At 50.4% G+C, this 15550-nt stretch overlaps 1 protein-coding gene across 2 annotated transcripts in view; it reads left to right on the plus strand.

Annotated features, from left to right (window-relative positions):
• ACAN (aggrecan) overlaps positions 1-15550 on the plus strand; it is a 62177-nt gene that overhangs the window by 26511 nt on the left and 20116 nt on the right. For both annotated transcript variants that reach the window (XM_072799454.1, XM_072799461.1), the window contains exons 3-11: positions 1064-1447; positions 2344-2518; positions 4150-4277; positions 5833-6126; positions 7415-7846; positions 10594-10768; positions 11302-11429; positions 12432-12725; positions 14477-14689. In XM_072799454.1, coding sequence (XP_072655555.1) covers positions 1064-1447; positions 2344-2518; positions 4150-4277; positions 5833-6126; positions 7415-7846; positions 10594-10768; positions 11302-11429; positions 12432-12725; positions 14477-14689 — 2223 coding nt within the window. The remainder of the gene's footprint in view (positions 1-1063; positions 1448-2343; positions 2519-4149; positions 4278-5832; positions 6127-7414; positions 7847-10593; positions 10769-11301; positions 11430-12431; positions 12726-14476; positions 14690-15550) is intronic.

Below are 15550 nucleotides of genomic sequence, written 5' to 3' on the forward strand. Positions count from 1 at the left end.
TTTTAGCTCTCCCCATAGAACCGGAGAACTGCCAGCTCTAAAACCATGCTGTATTGTGGGGCTAGGGCTGAGCATCCAGAGGGAGATTTTTGTGGAAGGACCTGGTAGTGATCAAAAGGTTAGGGCTGGACCCCCAAACATTCCTGGCTCCCTGTTCCTTGCCCTGTCATGGTATCTACCACCCACAAATATCTGAAACATTTTTATTTTCAACCTGTAAGCCCTCCTGGAACAAGAGTCCCCATAAGTGTGTGACTTACCATGAAAGGAACTATTTTTGCAAAAGCTGTCTCTTTCCCATTCCAGGAAGATCTTTTCCTTCTAACTGGATTTAGTAAAGACGTTGCATCTTCCCTACCAATACTCTCCATGATTTTTTGTGAAGCTAATCATACACCACACTTCAACCCCCACCCCCCTCTTTACCTCTAACTTTTTGGGAACCTTTTACATAAATATCTGCTCTTCTCTGATGCTTCTCCAACCAGCTCCCCTGCCCTCAATTCCCCAACAGCAGAAGAGAATGCCTTGTCCCTCAGCAAAGCCAGGATGGAGTCCAAAGCAGACCTCAAGTGGGACACGTCTGTGTAGTTTTGCATCTGAGCTTTAAACATTGTGTGGATGTGTTTATTCTTCCTCATAACAATTTTTCCTGCCGTAAAATGATTTTTTTCCCAAAATCTTTGAGTCAAGCCGTCACTTCAGGAAGATGGGTCCTGTTTCTCTTATGGTTTGGTATCTCCTGGGGTACCTGAGTTTGAGAAACAGAGAGTGGGGCAGGGTGGAGGGGCTCAGCTCTAAAGTTGTCCTCGACCTCCTCTGCAATTCTTTTCTGGTTCCATAGTTCCAGTCTTGGGGTACAGAGACCAGAGATCTTGAGAAATGTTGCTCTGGAAAAGGTGTGGCAAAGCTTCCTGGGAATTCTGGATAGAACAGGAGTATCCCCCTACAACCCTCTGCCATAATACAAACAGGGTCATGGGATCTGGTCATTTCCAGAAGGACTGACAGGGAGGCTGGGTGGTCTTCTCCAGGCACTAACAGTTCTGTCCCTGCCCCACAGACCCAGACAACTCACTGAGTGTCAGCATCCCCGAACCGTCCCCAATGCGGGTCCTCCTGGGGAGCTCCCTCACCATCCCCTGCTACTTCATCGACCCCATGCACCCTGTGACCACCGCCCCCTCCACCGCCCCCCTCGCCCCAAGAATCAAGTGGAGCCGCATTACCAAGGAGAAGGAGGTGGTGCTGCTGGTAGCCACTGAAGGGCAGGTGAGGATCAACAGTGCTTACCAAGACAAAGTCTCGCTACCCAACTACCCGGCCATCCCCAGCGATGCCACCTTGGAAATCCAGAACCTGCGCTCCAACGACTCTGGGATCTATCGCTGTGAGGTTATGCACGGCATTGAAGACAGTGAGGCTACCCTGGAGGTCGTGGTGAAAGGTGAGAACGTCCCACAGGGACACTGCTTTACCTGGGAAAAGAACCAGAATGGTAGCCTCACGAGAGTGGGCTGAGGCAGTCTGGTTTTCAAAGCCCAGTTCCTCCCCCTCCAGCTTGCACACATCTGAGTCAAGTCACTTAGCTTCAGTTGTGTTTCTGTAACTTGGAGCTGGTGTTTCCATTCTCTCTGGACTTTGAGGGAATTAAACACATCCTGGCCACAGTCACATGTAAATGAAAGTTTGTGTTTGTGCTTTGCAGCAATCCCATGATTTGGTAGGTCTTGCGATCATCCCCACTTTACAGACAAGCAAACTGAGGTTAAGTGATCTGTCTGAAGTTTTCCTGGAAGTGAGCCAGAGCAGTCTCCTGACTCTTCGTCCAGATAAATGTCTTTACCTCCCTCACCTCCCACCCCAGCCCCATTCTCAGTTCCAGAAGCCAAAGGGATGAAGCCTCCCTGGTTCATTTCTCTCAATGGTGCAAGGAGAGTGGTTGTGTCCATGGGTGACTTAAGGATGGGTTTCCCATTAGGATGCCCCAGGCTGAGGATACATGGGGCTCTAAGTGTCTCTTTCCCCCAAAAAAACATGGGGCCCGGAAGTGCCAAGAAAAAATTAACAGGAGGCAGATTTTAGTTCAATTCAAAGAACTTTATGATTATCAGAATTATCATAGATGTTGAAAAAAGATACTCTATGAGGTAGTGAGGTCCCCGTCACTGGAGGTGTTTCAGTAAAGGCAGAAGGAACACATGCAATTATGGGGAGATCTGTGTATCAGAGAGAGCCCAGACCGATGTCCCTAAGGCCCCTTTGACCATAGCCATAATTCTTCGAGGACTGATGACAGGAGGCTGTGCCTGACCTGCTCTCCCACCCACACGTGTCTTGCAGGCATTGTGTTCCATTACAGAGCCATCTCCACGCGCTACACGCTGGACTTTGACAGGGCACAGCGTGCCTGCCTGCAGAACAGTGCCATCATTGCTACACCCGAACAGCTGCAGGCCGCCTATGAGGACGGCTTTCACCAGTGTGACGCCGGCTGGCTGGCCGACCAGACTGTCAGGTGAGCCCCTGGGTGGGCGCTGGGCTATAACCCCGGCCAGCATGGAGTTGATGCCAGCGTGGGTTGGGGCTGGAGTAATGCCTGGGCCAACTCTAACAATCCTCATATCATTGCTCAGAAACAGACATTCATTTTGGGATTGTTCGGTTGTGCTACGAGGAAAGATATAATAATGTCTCATGTTTCGGGAATTCTGCAAGCAAAAAATTGATCATGTGCTTTTCTAGATAGCTCTAGTGCTACAGTGAGAATAATCTTATTAGCTGATAGGAATTTTAAAATAATATAGAACTTGCACAGTAGGCCTTTATGTGCCTTACTTATTTTTTTTTAAAGGGGGCTTATGGTATTCATTTGAAGATGCAGCCTGAGCAATAAAGCAAATGTGCCCCTTGTCTCAGACCATCTCAGACATGCTCAGGCGGGAGCTCCCCTGGGGCTAGGACACATTCTGGAGTGTCTGGTGTCTCTGCTTATAGAAATGACGTGGCACCCCATGACCTGTCCAAATCCTTGTTACTCTGCCCTGCAGCAGAGTGAGAGCTCCTAGCAACTTTGCCCTCTGTGTTCTCTGTGCAAATTACACATCATTACTCTTCCTGCCCATGTTCTCCTTTGCCACGGTTTCTTCACTGTTTCCTGAAAGTTTGGTGCTTTGTGTATTTTTATGTAAACCGCTTGCGGGTTTTTTTGTTGTTTTGTTTTTTAATAGGCAAAGCAAGACATACATAAGTTTAGCTTTTTGGCGTCTTTTTCCCTGAGTGCAGCTGCTGAGGGATGGGTAACCCAAAAGGACAGATAGCGCTCTGCCCTCAAGGGATCTCAGCCCATGAGAGAGAGAGCCTGGTAAGGCAAGATGAGACATTGCTTCAGGGTGGAGAGAACTCTGAACGGAAAAGCCAGAAGTGCAAAACCTCTGGAAGAAAACAAAGGAAAATATCTTTACAATCCTGGGATAGATCTTTGAGATCTTAGGACACAAAAGCTACCAAGAGGAAAACAAAATGAGACAGCAGCCTAGAGGAATGCAAGACCCACATCAAACCCACACAGAAAGAGCTGTGTGACCTTGGACAAATTGCTTAACGTCTCTGGTCCCACCCCCACCCACCCCCGTTTCTTCCAGGTTAAAATGGAGTGTTTATAGCACTTGCCTCATTAGGTTGACATGAGATTCAAATGATAGTCAGCAAATGACGGCCCACGGGCCAAATCCAACCCACCCTTGTTTCCTTACGTAAAGTTGTGTGGGAACTCTGTGGCTGCTTCACACTACAGTGGCAAAGTTGAGGGGTCAAGATGAGACCCTAGGAGCTGCAAGACCTAGAATATTTACTATCTGGCTTTTCTGCAGAAAAGGTTTGCAGGCCCGGGATAGAACATGTTCAGTATTGATAAGTATTCGGTAAAGGGAGCTGCCTGTAAATCACCTATAACTGTGGTAACATTTATCTCAATGAAGTGCAGGAAAAGGTGTAAAAATAAATAGTGTGCGTATCTAGGGCAGATACTGGCAAATGTGTCCATGAGTCACTGTTTCCTCCCACATGGGAGGAGGATACAAGGCCACAGACCACAGGCCCCTTTCTGTTCTCTTCTGTCCCCTGATGCCCACTCTGGGTTCCTGACAGGTACCCCATCCACACCCCGAGGGAAGGCTGCTATGGAGACAAGGATGAGTTCCCAGGCGTGAGGACCTATGGCATCCGAGACACCAATGAGACTTATGATGTGTACTGCTTCGCTGAGGAGATGGAGGGTGAGGTCCTGCCCTCCCCCCCATTCCCAGGACCCTTGCCTGTCCCCTTCCCCCCACAGATACCAGGGATCACATGGGCCTTCTCCGGGGCAGAGCACTAACCCAGGGCAGCACACACCAGACCTACCCTCTTTGCCATGCCCAGAGAGGGTGGGGGAGGGAGGGGGGAAGGAAGGGGCCCACAGATCCCTCACTCTCCACTTTGGGAAGGGCCTCAGTAGCCATGGGCACCTGCCAACTGTCTGGCATGACTGCTTGGCCCAAGACTATCTCTGTTTCTGGACTGGGACTGCCCCTCCCAGCCAGGATCCCCGCTGCTCTTACCAGCCCATCACTCCCGAGGTTCATTGTACCAGTAAAGCCCAGCCCAGTCTTGTCACCCTCACAGAGGACATCCCAGGACACTCCAGGGTGGGCCCATCAGAAATGGAGTTCTAGGGCACCTGGGTGTCTCAGTTGGTTAAGTGTCTGCCTTTGGCTGAGGTCATGATCCCAGGGTCCTGGTATTGGACCCCACAAAGAGCTCCCTGCTCAGCGGGGAGCCTGCTTCTCCCTTTCCTTCTGCCTGCTGCTCCCCTGCTTGTGCTCTCTTGCTCTCTCTCTCTTTCTCTGTCAGATAAATAATAAAATCTTTTAAAAGAAAAGAAAAGAAATGTAGTTCCCAGGAGAGCTGGCTGCCCTAGCACCCTCTCTGGCTTCCCTTCTTCCAGCCCCCAGCACCATCCAGTCTGGCCCAATGGGCTCTTCTGGAGAGCCCTGGCAGTAGCAAGAAGGAAACGAGTCTTTCTCTGCTTTGTAAAGGGTGCTATTTTGGTCCAAGCAGAGCTTCTCCAGTTACCCAGGCATGTGGGTGACGCCCCTTCTCCCATTGGCACCCATCACCCCTTTTGACATTCCAGGCTCTGCTGCCTCAGCCCCCACCCCCACCTAAGTTCACAGCTCTCCCCCACCCCACCCCCCCAGCTGGGGATAAGACCTGACAACCTGGCTCATTCTGAGGCAGGTACATTCCCCTGCTTTCTCACCCCCAGGCTCCCTTTCCTGATTCTCACCCCTGGGCCCAGAGCCTTTAAAGCAGCAAGTATTTGTGTTCCCACTCTTGACTAACCAAAGACACGACCAATCAGAGTTGCCACTAAGCAAGGACAGCCAGTGCCTTCCCCAGGAACAGATGCCCACCACCCACCCCTACCCCGCATACAACCTTCTTAGGTTTTGGAAATAGTACAAAGAGTTCGCAAGCCCCCACTATGCCCTTATGGACGCTTCGGGGCCTAGAGACCCTGTTTTGGGAACCACTGCTCTGAATGTCAAAGTCTAATGCCTGCTCTTCCCATCACAATTTGAATCTTTTTAAAGGATTGCTTGCGTGGGCAATGCTTAACACATAGGAAAGATGGAAAGATGCCCTGGGAGAGGGCATGTTTCACAGCAGGGCATGACCCAGGATGCTTTGGAGCAGGAGTATGGAACCTAGGAACCCTGTGGATTCGCTGGGGATGCACAGCAGGAGTGGGGATGGAGGTCCTCACCCTGGTGGCCATGTCCTTCGCAGGTGAGGTCTTCTATGCGACATCTCCGGAGAAGTTCACCTTCCAAGAGGCAGCCAACGAGTGCCGGCGGCTGGGCGCCCGGCTGGCCACCACGGGCCAGCTCTACCTGGCCTGGCAGGGCGGCATGGACATGTGCAGTGCCGGCTGGCTGGCTGACCGCAGTGTGCGCTACCCCATCTCCAAGGCCCGGCCCAACTGCGGAGGCAACCTCCTAGGCGTGCGGACCGTCTACCTGCACGCCAACCAGACAGGCTACCCGGACCCCTCATCCCGCTATGACGCCATCTGCTACACAGGTGGGGGCAGGAGCCAGGGGGCAGGCGTAGCACCACGGAAATTGGGGCCCAGAGGAGGGGAGCTTAGAATGGGGGTTGGTTTCTACCCCCTCAAGGGGCCACAGGGTAGCTGAACCCCATGTCTCAGCAGCCCTTGTTTTCACTAGCTCCTAGAAGAGCTAAGGTAGCAGCGCTGTAGGGGCAGGATCCAGCCCATCTCGTCTGCTCAGAATAGGGTTAAAAGCATGAGCTTTAGAGTCTGTATTTGCTCAGGTTTGAATCACAGCTCTGCCACATGCGACTGTGCAACCAGGGAAAGCCTCCATGTCCCCCTCCATCTGAGGGGCAGGTGGCAGGGCCCTGATGCGAAACCATGCCCCACCCAGGTGGGCGCTGTTACCCATCCTCTTGAATCCAGTGTGCTTAAAAGAAGGGCCATGTTGTTATTGAAAAGAGTCAGTGTGGTGGGGAGAGTGGGGGGGGCAGTTTTGACCAGCAACTTATTTTGAAAATTTAGATTACAACTTTTAAAAATAGAAAATTTTTATCTTCTATTTTACACAGTCGAGGTTATAATTACAATTACATGCTGATTTTTAGAGGAAAATTTGGGTCATAGGGAGCTGCATCACATTTGTGACAAAATTGGTGACAGCCCAATGGCCTAGCTGACTTCATGTTTGGCTCTCGCAGCGTGACTTTACATGAAGAGGGGTGCTTTTGCAAAAGTAAGGAGGATTTTCCCCAAAGCCTCTCTTAACCTTTCAATATCCTAACCAGGCTTTTTGAAGTGGTAGCACGCTTGTGGGTTTCCTCTTTCTTAAATTATTGACTGGCTTGTGCCTGCCAGACCCTCATTTACTCACGACCGAGGCAGGCAATGCCCTTATGTCACTTTCATCCATGTCATGGGCTCCCACATCTTTGGCAGGATTTTTCAATTCTACTTTGTAACTGATTTACACTGTCCTGCTGGCTAGTTACAACTTCAGAGCCCAGAAGATAGGGAGGGAGGCGGTGGACATTGATCAAGAGGGGATGTTGGAGCCAGACTGGTTGGTTATATAAGCTGTGAGCCGCTTGGTCAGTATGTCATGCTATGATGACTTTGCACTATTTTGCAACATGGGAACTGAGGCCTTCTAGAATGAGTACTCTACGGCATAGTTGAGGCCACCTGCAATGGGCCCAGCCAGGCACACAGTAGGTGCTTTCCATCCCCGGCAGGGAAGGAGGTGGATCTGATGCCCATCTGCCTCAAGCCAGCCCCAGGTTGAGCCACTAAAGTTCATCTTTTCCCCTACCCCAGGTGAAGACTTTGTGGACATCCCAGAAAACTTCTTTGGGGTGGGTGGTGAGGAGGACATCACCATCCAGACAGTGACCTGGCCTGATGTGGAGCTGCCCCTGCCCCGAAACATTACTGAGGGTGAAGCCCGAGGCAACGTGATCCTCACTGTGAAACCCATCTTTGACCTCTCTCCCACTGCCCCGGAGCCTGAGGAGCCTTTCACATTTGTCCCGGAGCCCGAGAAGCCCTTCACTTTCGCCACCGATGTAGGGGTCACTGCTTTCCCTGAGGCCGAGAACAGGACTGGAGAGGCCACCAGGCCCTGGGGTGTTCCCGAGGAGTCCACACCTGGCCCAGCCTTCACCGCCTTCACCAGTGAGGACCATGTCGTGCAGGTGACTGCAGTTCCAGGTGCGGCCGAGGTGCCCGGGCAGCCACGATTGCCGGGGGGTAAGTGCCCGCCCCTCGGGGGGCTGCATGGGGGTTGGGGGCCACATAGAAAGAAGTAAGGATCTATACCTTTAACTTAGCCTGAGACCTGGGCCAAATATTTCTTCTCTCATACTCAGTTCTCCTTGCTTATAAAACAAGGGGGTGGGCCAGACAGTGATTTCCATGCTCCTTTGCCACAAAGCATTTTCTTCAAATGAAGTCCTAGGTGGAAACCAGAGTAGACATCAAACCAGTAAAGATGCCACATGGGTCTAGGTGAAGTGGAGAAAAGAATTGGGGCTCTTGGGTCCAGGCACCATCCCCCATCCCATCAGTCACTGCCACAGGACAGAGGCCACTTGAGAACTGCTATGTGAGGTGACCCTGGGGCTTCTTACTGAGCTGACCTTCCAGGACAGGGGTCAGCAAACCAAGCTCTGACAGCCATATCGGCTTGCCACTTGTTTTGTTTTCTTTTAATTTAATTTATTTATTTATTCATAAGAGACACAGAGAGAGAGAGAGAGGCAGAGACATAGGCAGAGGCAGAAGCAGACTCCCTTCAGGGAACTCGATGCAGAACTCAATTCCAGGACCCCTGGATCACAAACTGAGCCAAAGGCAGATGCTCAACCACTGAGCCACCCAAGTGCCCCATTGCCACCTGTTTTTATATGGCCCACGAACTAAGGATAGTTTTACAGTTTTTTTTTTTAAGATTTTATTTATTTATTAGAGAAACAAAGAGAGAGAGAGAGACAGGCAGAGGGAGAAGCAGGCTCCATGTAGGGAGCTCGACGTGGGACTGGAGCCCGGGTCTCCAGGATCACACCCTGGGCTGAAGGTGGCGCTAAACTGCTAAGCCACCAGGGCTGCCCAGTTTTACAATTTTATTTTTTTTTTAAATAAATTTATTTTTTTATTGTTGTTCAATTTGCCAACATATAGAATAACACCCAGTGCTCATCCCGTCAAGTGCCCACCTCAGTGCCCGTCACCCAGTCACCCCCACCCCCCGCCCACCTTCCCTTCCCTCACCCCTAGTTCGTTTCCCAGAGTTAGGAGTCCCTCATGTTCCGTCTCCCTTTCTGATATTCCCCACTTATTTTTTCTCCTTTCCCCTTTATTCCCTTTCACTATTTTTTATATTCCCCAAATGAATGAGACCATATAATGTTTGTCCTTCTCTGATTGACTTATTTCACTCAGCAATTTTAAATAATTGGCAGACAGGGGCTTCTGCGTGGCTCAGTGGTTGAGCATCTGCCTTCGGCTCAGGGCATTATCCCAGAGTCCTGGGATTGAGTCCCACATCGGGCTCCCCGCAGGGAGCCTGCTTCTCCCTCTGCCGATGCCTCTGCCTCTCTCTCTGTGTGTCTCTCATGAATAAATAAATAGAATCTTTAAAAAAATAAAAATAAATGAATAGTTAGCAAAGTCAAAGTAAGAATAATATTTTGTGACATATAATGAAAATTACGTAAAATTCAAGAGTCGGTGTCCACAAATAAAGTTTGATTGGAACAAAGCCACACTGGCTTGTCAATGCGCTGTCTGTGGCTCATTTAGGGCTGTCACGGCAGAGTTGAATAGCTGTGACAGAAACCATTGAGCCCACCAAGGCTAAAATCTGTCCTGGCTGGCTCTTTCCAGAAAATGCTTGCCAGCCCCATTTCTAAGATAGGGGCGTTCCAGGGATTTACTCAAGGTCTGGGGCTCAGGATGTCATGTCCCAGAGAGCCCAGCTGTTCCCCAGACTCCAATCCAAGAAAAGGAAGGACATTCTGGGGTGGCTCTCATAAGGGCCTTGGTGGTGCCCTCTTCTGGGGGAAGAGCAAGTGGACACTGCCATCCACCATCACATCCACGATGCCACCAAGTGGAATTTCAGCCTGAATTGCCAAATACAATGTGTTGGGGAAGTTTTGGGGTAACACCTGTGATGGCTGGGTCCCAGGATTAGCCCAGGACTGGAAAGAGTGCCACTGGCACCATGTGGGAAGGTGCCAATGGACAGATGAGCATCTGCTACAGGACAGGATAAGGGATTTGGGACAGTATCAGACCAGGGATATGAAGCTGTGACATAACCTGGCCAATCATCCAGGGAAGTGTCAGAAATAGAAACAAATGTGTATGTAGCCAAATACAAGAGAGGCAGAGTAAGTGGGCAGCTCAAGGAAGGGCTCTAACCCTTTGAGAACTTGGTAAATGCTACAAGGCCACATCCCAGAATGTGTCCAGGGCACACCCATAAAAACTCTGGCAGACACTCTTAGGGCAACCCCCACCCCCACCCCCAGGGCCCTGGGCCAGATGGAAGAAATTCCATTCATTGTTTGATGTATTCCTTAGCCTTTTCTGTATTTTCCTAATGTTCTGTAATGAATGTGCATTCTTTTTATCATGAGAAAAAATGCATTTGTTTTAAAGAGTAAAGGAACAAATGAGCAGCCTAGAAGTGAGGAGCCCAGAGAGGAGAGTTGGGGACACCCAGGGCAGAAGAGTCCTCAAAGGCTCTTTCAGGGAGATGGATTTCAGAAACAGCTTGAATAAGCAGAGGGAACCAGGTTGGTTGAGAATAGGAATGGAAGTAGGAAAGGAAGGAGGGGACGAAGGGAAGTCATTCCCTGAAGTCATTCCCAAGTCTCTCTCACTGCCCTCAAAGCCAAAGAACCATGCCCCACGGGCACCTGCATTGTGCTATCCAGTCCATGCCCTGAGCCTACCTTGTCTTTCCTTCTCTTCCTCTCCTCCCCACCCAGGGGTTGTGTTCCACTACCGCCCAGGCTCCGCCCGCTACTCACTGACCTTTGAGGAGGCTCAGCAGGCCTGCCTACGCACTGGGGCTGTCATCGCCTCTCCTGAGCAGCTCCAGGCTGCCTATGAAGCTGGCTACGAACAATGTGATGCTGGTTGGCTGCAGGACCAGACTGTCAGGTGAAGGACGAGCCGCCCCCCACCCCGACCCCTGCCAGCCCAAAGCCAACCATGAGAGGTTGGGCTTGGGGAGCCAGAACCCGTCACGCACCCAGCAGAGCGGGCACCTGCTACACTGCAGTAATTAATGACTCCATGGCTACTCCCCTAATTACCCCCCCCAGAACCAAGCATATTCTGAGCTAGTAGGGAAGGGCTCCAGGTGACATTAAGTCCTTGGTCGTTTACCCCCAAGAGACAGAGAGGGAGAATCTCAGAGGCCCCTGCCCTCGTCCCCTCCAGCTTGACCCAGTGCCCTTCCATATAACAAGCTCTCTTCTGAAGCCAAGAATCCCCTACGGGCTTCCAGACCCTTCCCCCAGCCACATAGGTCGCTTATTGCATGAGAACCTCCCTTCCGGTGTGAATCCCACCAGACAACTGAAGATACACCTTGCTTGAGCCTCTGAGAGACCTGCCAGCCTCTGCCTGGGCCCTGTGTCCCCCAACCCCTGGAATAGGCCTTCATGTGTCCCTCCTGCCCTCCATTACAGATACCCCATTGTGAGCCCACGGACCCCGTGTGTGGGTGACAAGGACAGCAGCCCGGGGGTCAGGACCTATGGTGTGCGGCCACCATCAGAAACCTACGATGTCTACTGCTATGTGGACAAGCTTGAGGGTATGGACCACATTCTCGAATTTTGGGGAGACACAAAAAGGAGGGGGAATTACCATCTACCCAGTTCTGTTCCTGTTTGAGAAAGGCCGGCCTAGGAACAGAAAAGCTCCTTTTCTTCTTCCTGCATGGTTCCTGTGGGTTCCCCCAGCACTGCAGGCAAGCATCGGTTCCTTAAAAAAGCAATGAGTTCTGCTGATAAATGAGTCTTTACTTATTACAAATAAATGCTACATATGCCATCTGCCTCATGGAGAGTCCTGATGGCCAGGAACAAATCAAAGGCTCTGAGAAGTCCTGCAGTAGAAAGCCTCTTTAACGCTGTTTAACCTTAACCACAGGCCTTTAATTTTGTTTCATCTCATTTCTTTTAATTTCAATTATAGTCACCAAATTACTATCCTAGTGAACCAAATTTTGGAAATGCTGGTGTTCTGGAAAGATTTCATCATACCCACTCACTTGTTTTGGGACCTGGAGCAAGTTACCTAACCATTCTGGGCCTTAGTATCCTCATCTATAAAATATGAGCTGATTGTGTGCATATCAGAGACTCTTGTGAACATTAAATGAGATACATATGAGAAGTTTCTGGTACAAGCAGGTATTTAGTAAATATGAACTTCCTTCCCCCGAATCAGTCAGGCACCTGGGAACCATTCTGGATGTGGGGATCCAAACCACAAGAGTGGCTACAGGACCCACTCTCCCCTCGATAAGCTCCCAGGGGTGGGGATGGGGGACTGCAGGCCCACAGCATATAGATGCTCCGTGCTTCAGTGCTGTGGTATAGGGGAGCACGGGGGGTCAGAGGGAGGGTTAGAGGGAGGGTGCCGACAATCTGCCGACCAGACAATCTAGAGAAGAGGGAAGGAGGGAAGGTTGCTTCCACGTAGAGTGACCAACTGGTCTCAATTCAGTTGTCCTGCACCCCACCCCCTGCCCCTGGTGAGCAGAGGCTGCTTTGGCAAGAGGGTCACACCTGCCACCTCCTTCTGCCCCCAGGGGAGGTGTTCTTCATCACACGCCTGGAGCAGTTCACCTTCCAGGAAGCCCTGGCATTCTGCGAATCTCATAACGCCACCCTGGCCTCCACTGGCCAGCTCTATGCTGCCTGGAGCCAAGGCCTGGACAAGTGCTATGCCGGCTGGCTATCAGATGGCAGCCTCCGTTACCCCATTGTGACCCCGAGGCCCTCCTGCGGTGGAGACAAGCCAGGCGTGAGAACTGTCTACCTCTACCCCAACCAGACAGGCCTCCCAGACCCGCTGTCCCGGCACCATGCCTTCTGCTTCCGAGGTATGTGTTCTCCCCTCTCCTCCAGCCTCCCTTCAGGCTGGGGCATGACTCCTCTGGGTTCACCCTTTCTGGCTCCTGTCCACTATCCCCATCTATCAGAGCAAGGAGGAAAAAGTCAGCCCCTCTGGAGCAGGGGCAGCTTTGGAGCTAGCATGACCTTAGCCATTGACCCCAAAGCAAGTGCATCCTTCTAAAGGTCCCCAGAGACAAGCAGAGAGAAATGAGTGAGAACTGGGGCTCTCAAATCAGGCAGACCTGAATTTTAATTATAGTTCTGCTGCTTAGTAGCTGTATAACCCAGGACAAGTTACTTAACCTCTCTGTTCCTCTGCTTCGTCTATAAAATAGTGATATAATAGTTTCTACCTCAAAGAGTTGCTCTGCAGATCAACTGGGGTAACGTACAAAACACTTGGCATTGTGCCTGGGACATAGTAAATTCTCGGTAATGTTAGCCTTAATATTAAAAATAACACACACACACACAAAAATAAAAATAACACACACACACACATACATATATACTGTTTTCATGTGTACACCCTTGCCAAATTTTCTCCTGCTTGTAAATATGTTTGTGGTGAGTTGAGTCAAAGTATTCTATGACTCTTTGCTAAGCGCCAGAAATTCAGGTTTTTAATTGACCCACGCTGAGGACCTTGTCACATCAGTCAATCCTCATTACCTGTCAGAGTTCTGAGAGTGATGTCATCAAACAGACCAGGGGGTGTGGCCAGGGCATGGCCAAGGCCGTGCTGGGCTCTGACCAGATGAGATCCTCAGGTCTTCACCTACTGGAATATAGATTGTAGTCACAGCTTGTGCCATGTTTTATATATGATACATCAAAACTGAGTGTCTTTTTAAAGTTAACAAAAAATAAAACCTGAGCTGTCCCCAGCTTCTCAGACTTCCAGGGTCACCTTTTAAAACCCAATTCAAAGGAAGTTCAGCCCCACTCCGCCAGCCTCAAGAAAGCCAAACCCCTCCCAGAGGATGTGTTGAGGCTCCTGGCCAGTATCACTCTCCCTGCTCTGGACAGCAGAAGCCGAACCAGTTAGCCTCCCAGTACATTCTTAGCCATGCACTCTCACTATCCCCCGACCCTCAGAGCCCACCTGCTGGTTTTCCCCTAAATCCAGTTACCCACCTTCAATAAATCCTGCCTTCACCCTCCAGTGCCAGGATGGCTTCATGGATTTTAAATAGCAGCTTCCTATATTTGACCCAGACACGCTTGGTACATAATTTCTGTCCCCAAGAAAAGCAGCATCATGCCATAGTTGAGAGCAGAGTCTGGCACGGATGCTTGCGTTTGGAGACTAGATCTGCCACTATAAGCCACTGACCCTGGGCAAGTCATTTAACTCTGTGCCTTAGTTTTCCTATCTGCAAATGAAATCATAGTATCTGTGTCATAAGGTTGTTATGGGATAAAATGATTTAATTTACATAACACCTTTAAACAATGCCTGACATATGTAATACATTCTGCAGAAGGGAGATCCGGGACCACCCTGAAATAATGTGTATGTGCTGATGGTGTGTGCATATCAGTATTGTGCAAGTGAGGCAATCAACCCTCATTGAGGAAGATGAGAGCCATCTCACTAAGCTTGGGGAAGGGGCGTTGAGGTCCAGCAAGGTTTTTGCACCAGTCTGATACCCCTCAAAATCCCCTAGTCCCCCTGCAGAAGGGCCTGGGATGGGTCACTGGCAGGAAGGAATGCTCACAGCCTACCTCTTTTTAGGTGTCTCAGCAGTACCCTCTCCAGGAGAAGAGGAAGGTGGCACACCCACCCCCTCTGTAGTGGAGGACTGGATCGCTACCCAGGTGGGGCCTGGTGTGGCTGCTGTCCCCATGGGGGAGGAGACGACTGCAATCCTGGACTTCACCATTGAGCCTGAAAACCAGACGGAATGGGAACCAGCCTACAGCCCAGCAGGCACTTCCCCACTGCCAGGTCTGTGCAGCTAGGTCTCTGGGGCATGTCCTGAAGTCTGTCCTATCTGCCTAGGGTATGCCACAGGGGAGCTCTGTCTCGCCAGCCCTGACACTAGCTGGATGTGCTGCCGTGGACAGTGTCAGCCACCTTAACTGGCCTCTAGGACAACCGCCAAGTGAATGGACACCCTTGTTCACAAAACACATCTCTCTCTCTCTCCCTCTCTCTCTGCACTCCCCAACTCACTGTACCCATCTTTTTCTTTCTCTCACTTCTCACTGCAGTGCCCATCACTGAGCCAATCAGAGGGCTCTCATTCTATCTTCCTACATTTACACTGTTACCCTCTAACCTTTTAAAATCTCTCTTTAGGAAGGTCTTCAATAGAGGGGAAAGGGGAAAGGGGTAGTTGGAAGTATGACCTGTCTCCTTGCTTCACTCCTCCTTCTATGTCCTCTTTAAGGGCCAGGCATCCCCAACCAGCTCTTCCAGCCTTATCTATCCTGTGCAATGGGACATGATGGGATGAAAGCTTCAGCCCCCTAGCCTTGTCAGAAAAAGTGTTTAGTGGTTATACGGTTTGGGACATGCTGGCTTACAGAAAGATTAACAGGTTTCTTCACTACAGACCTTCTCAGTGCCTTTGATATGCTAATATGTGCTGTAATGCAGAGGGGCTGATGTATTCAAAGTGTTCCAAATGAATCTGACCAAAGGCTTTTTTCTTCCCCATGGAACATTCATATATGGCCCAGTTTGGGTAAGGCTGAATTAAAGCAATGCACAATAATGTGTGTGTGCTTACTAGAAAGCTCCCCCAGGGGCATGTTCATTTGAAGAAATGGTATACCAGAGCCTTCCACTACTTTATCTAGTTGC

This window comes from Canis lupus, chromosome 2, assembly GCF_048164855.1.
Source record: "Canis lupus baileyi chromosome 2, mCanLup2.hap1, whole genome shotgun sequence".
Taxonomy (NCBI): Eukaryota; Metazoa; Chordata; class Mammalia; order Carnivora; family Canidae; genus Canis; species Canis lupus.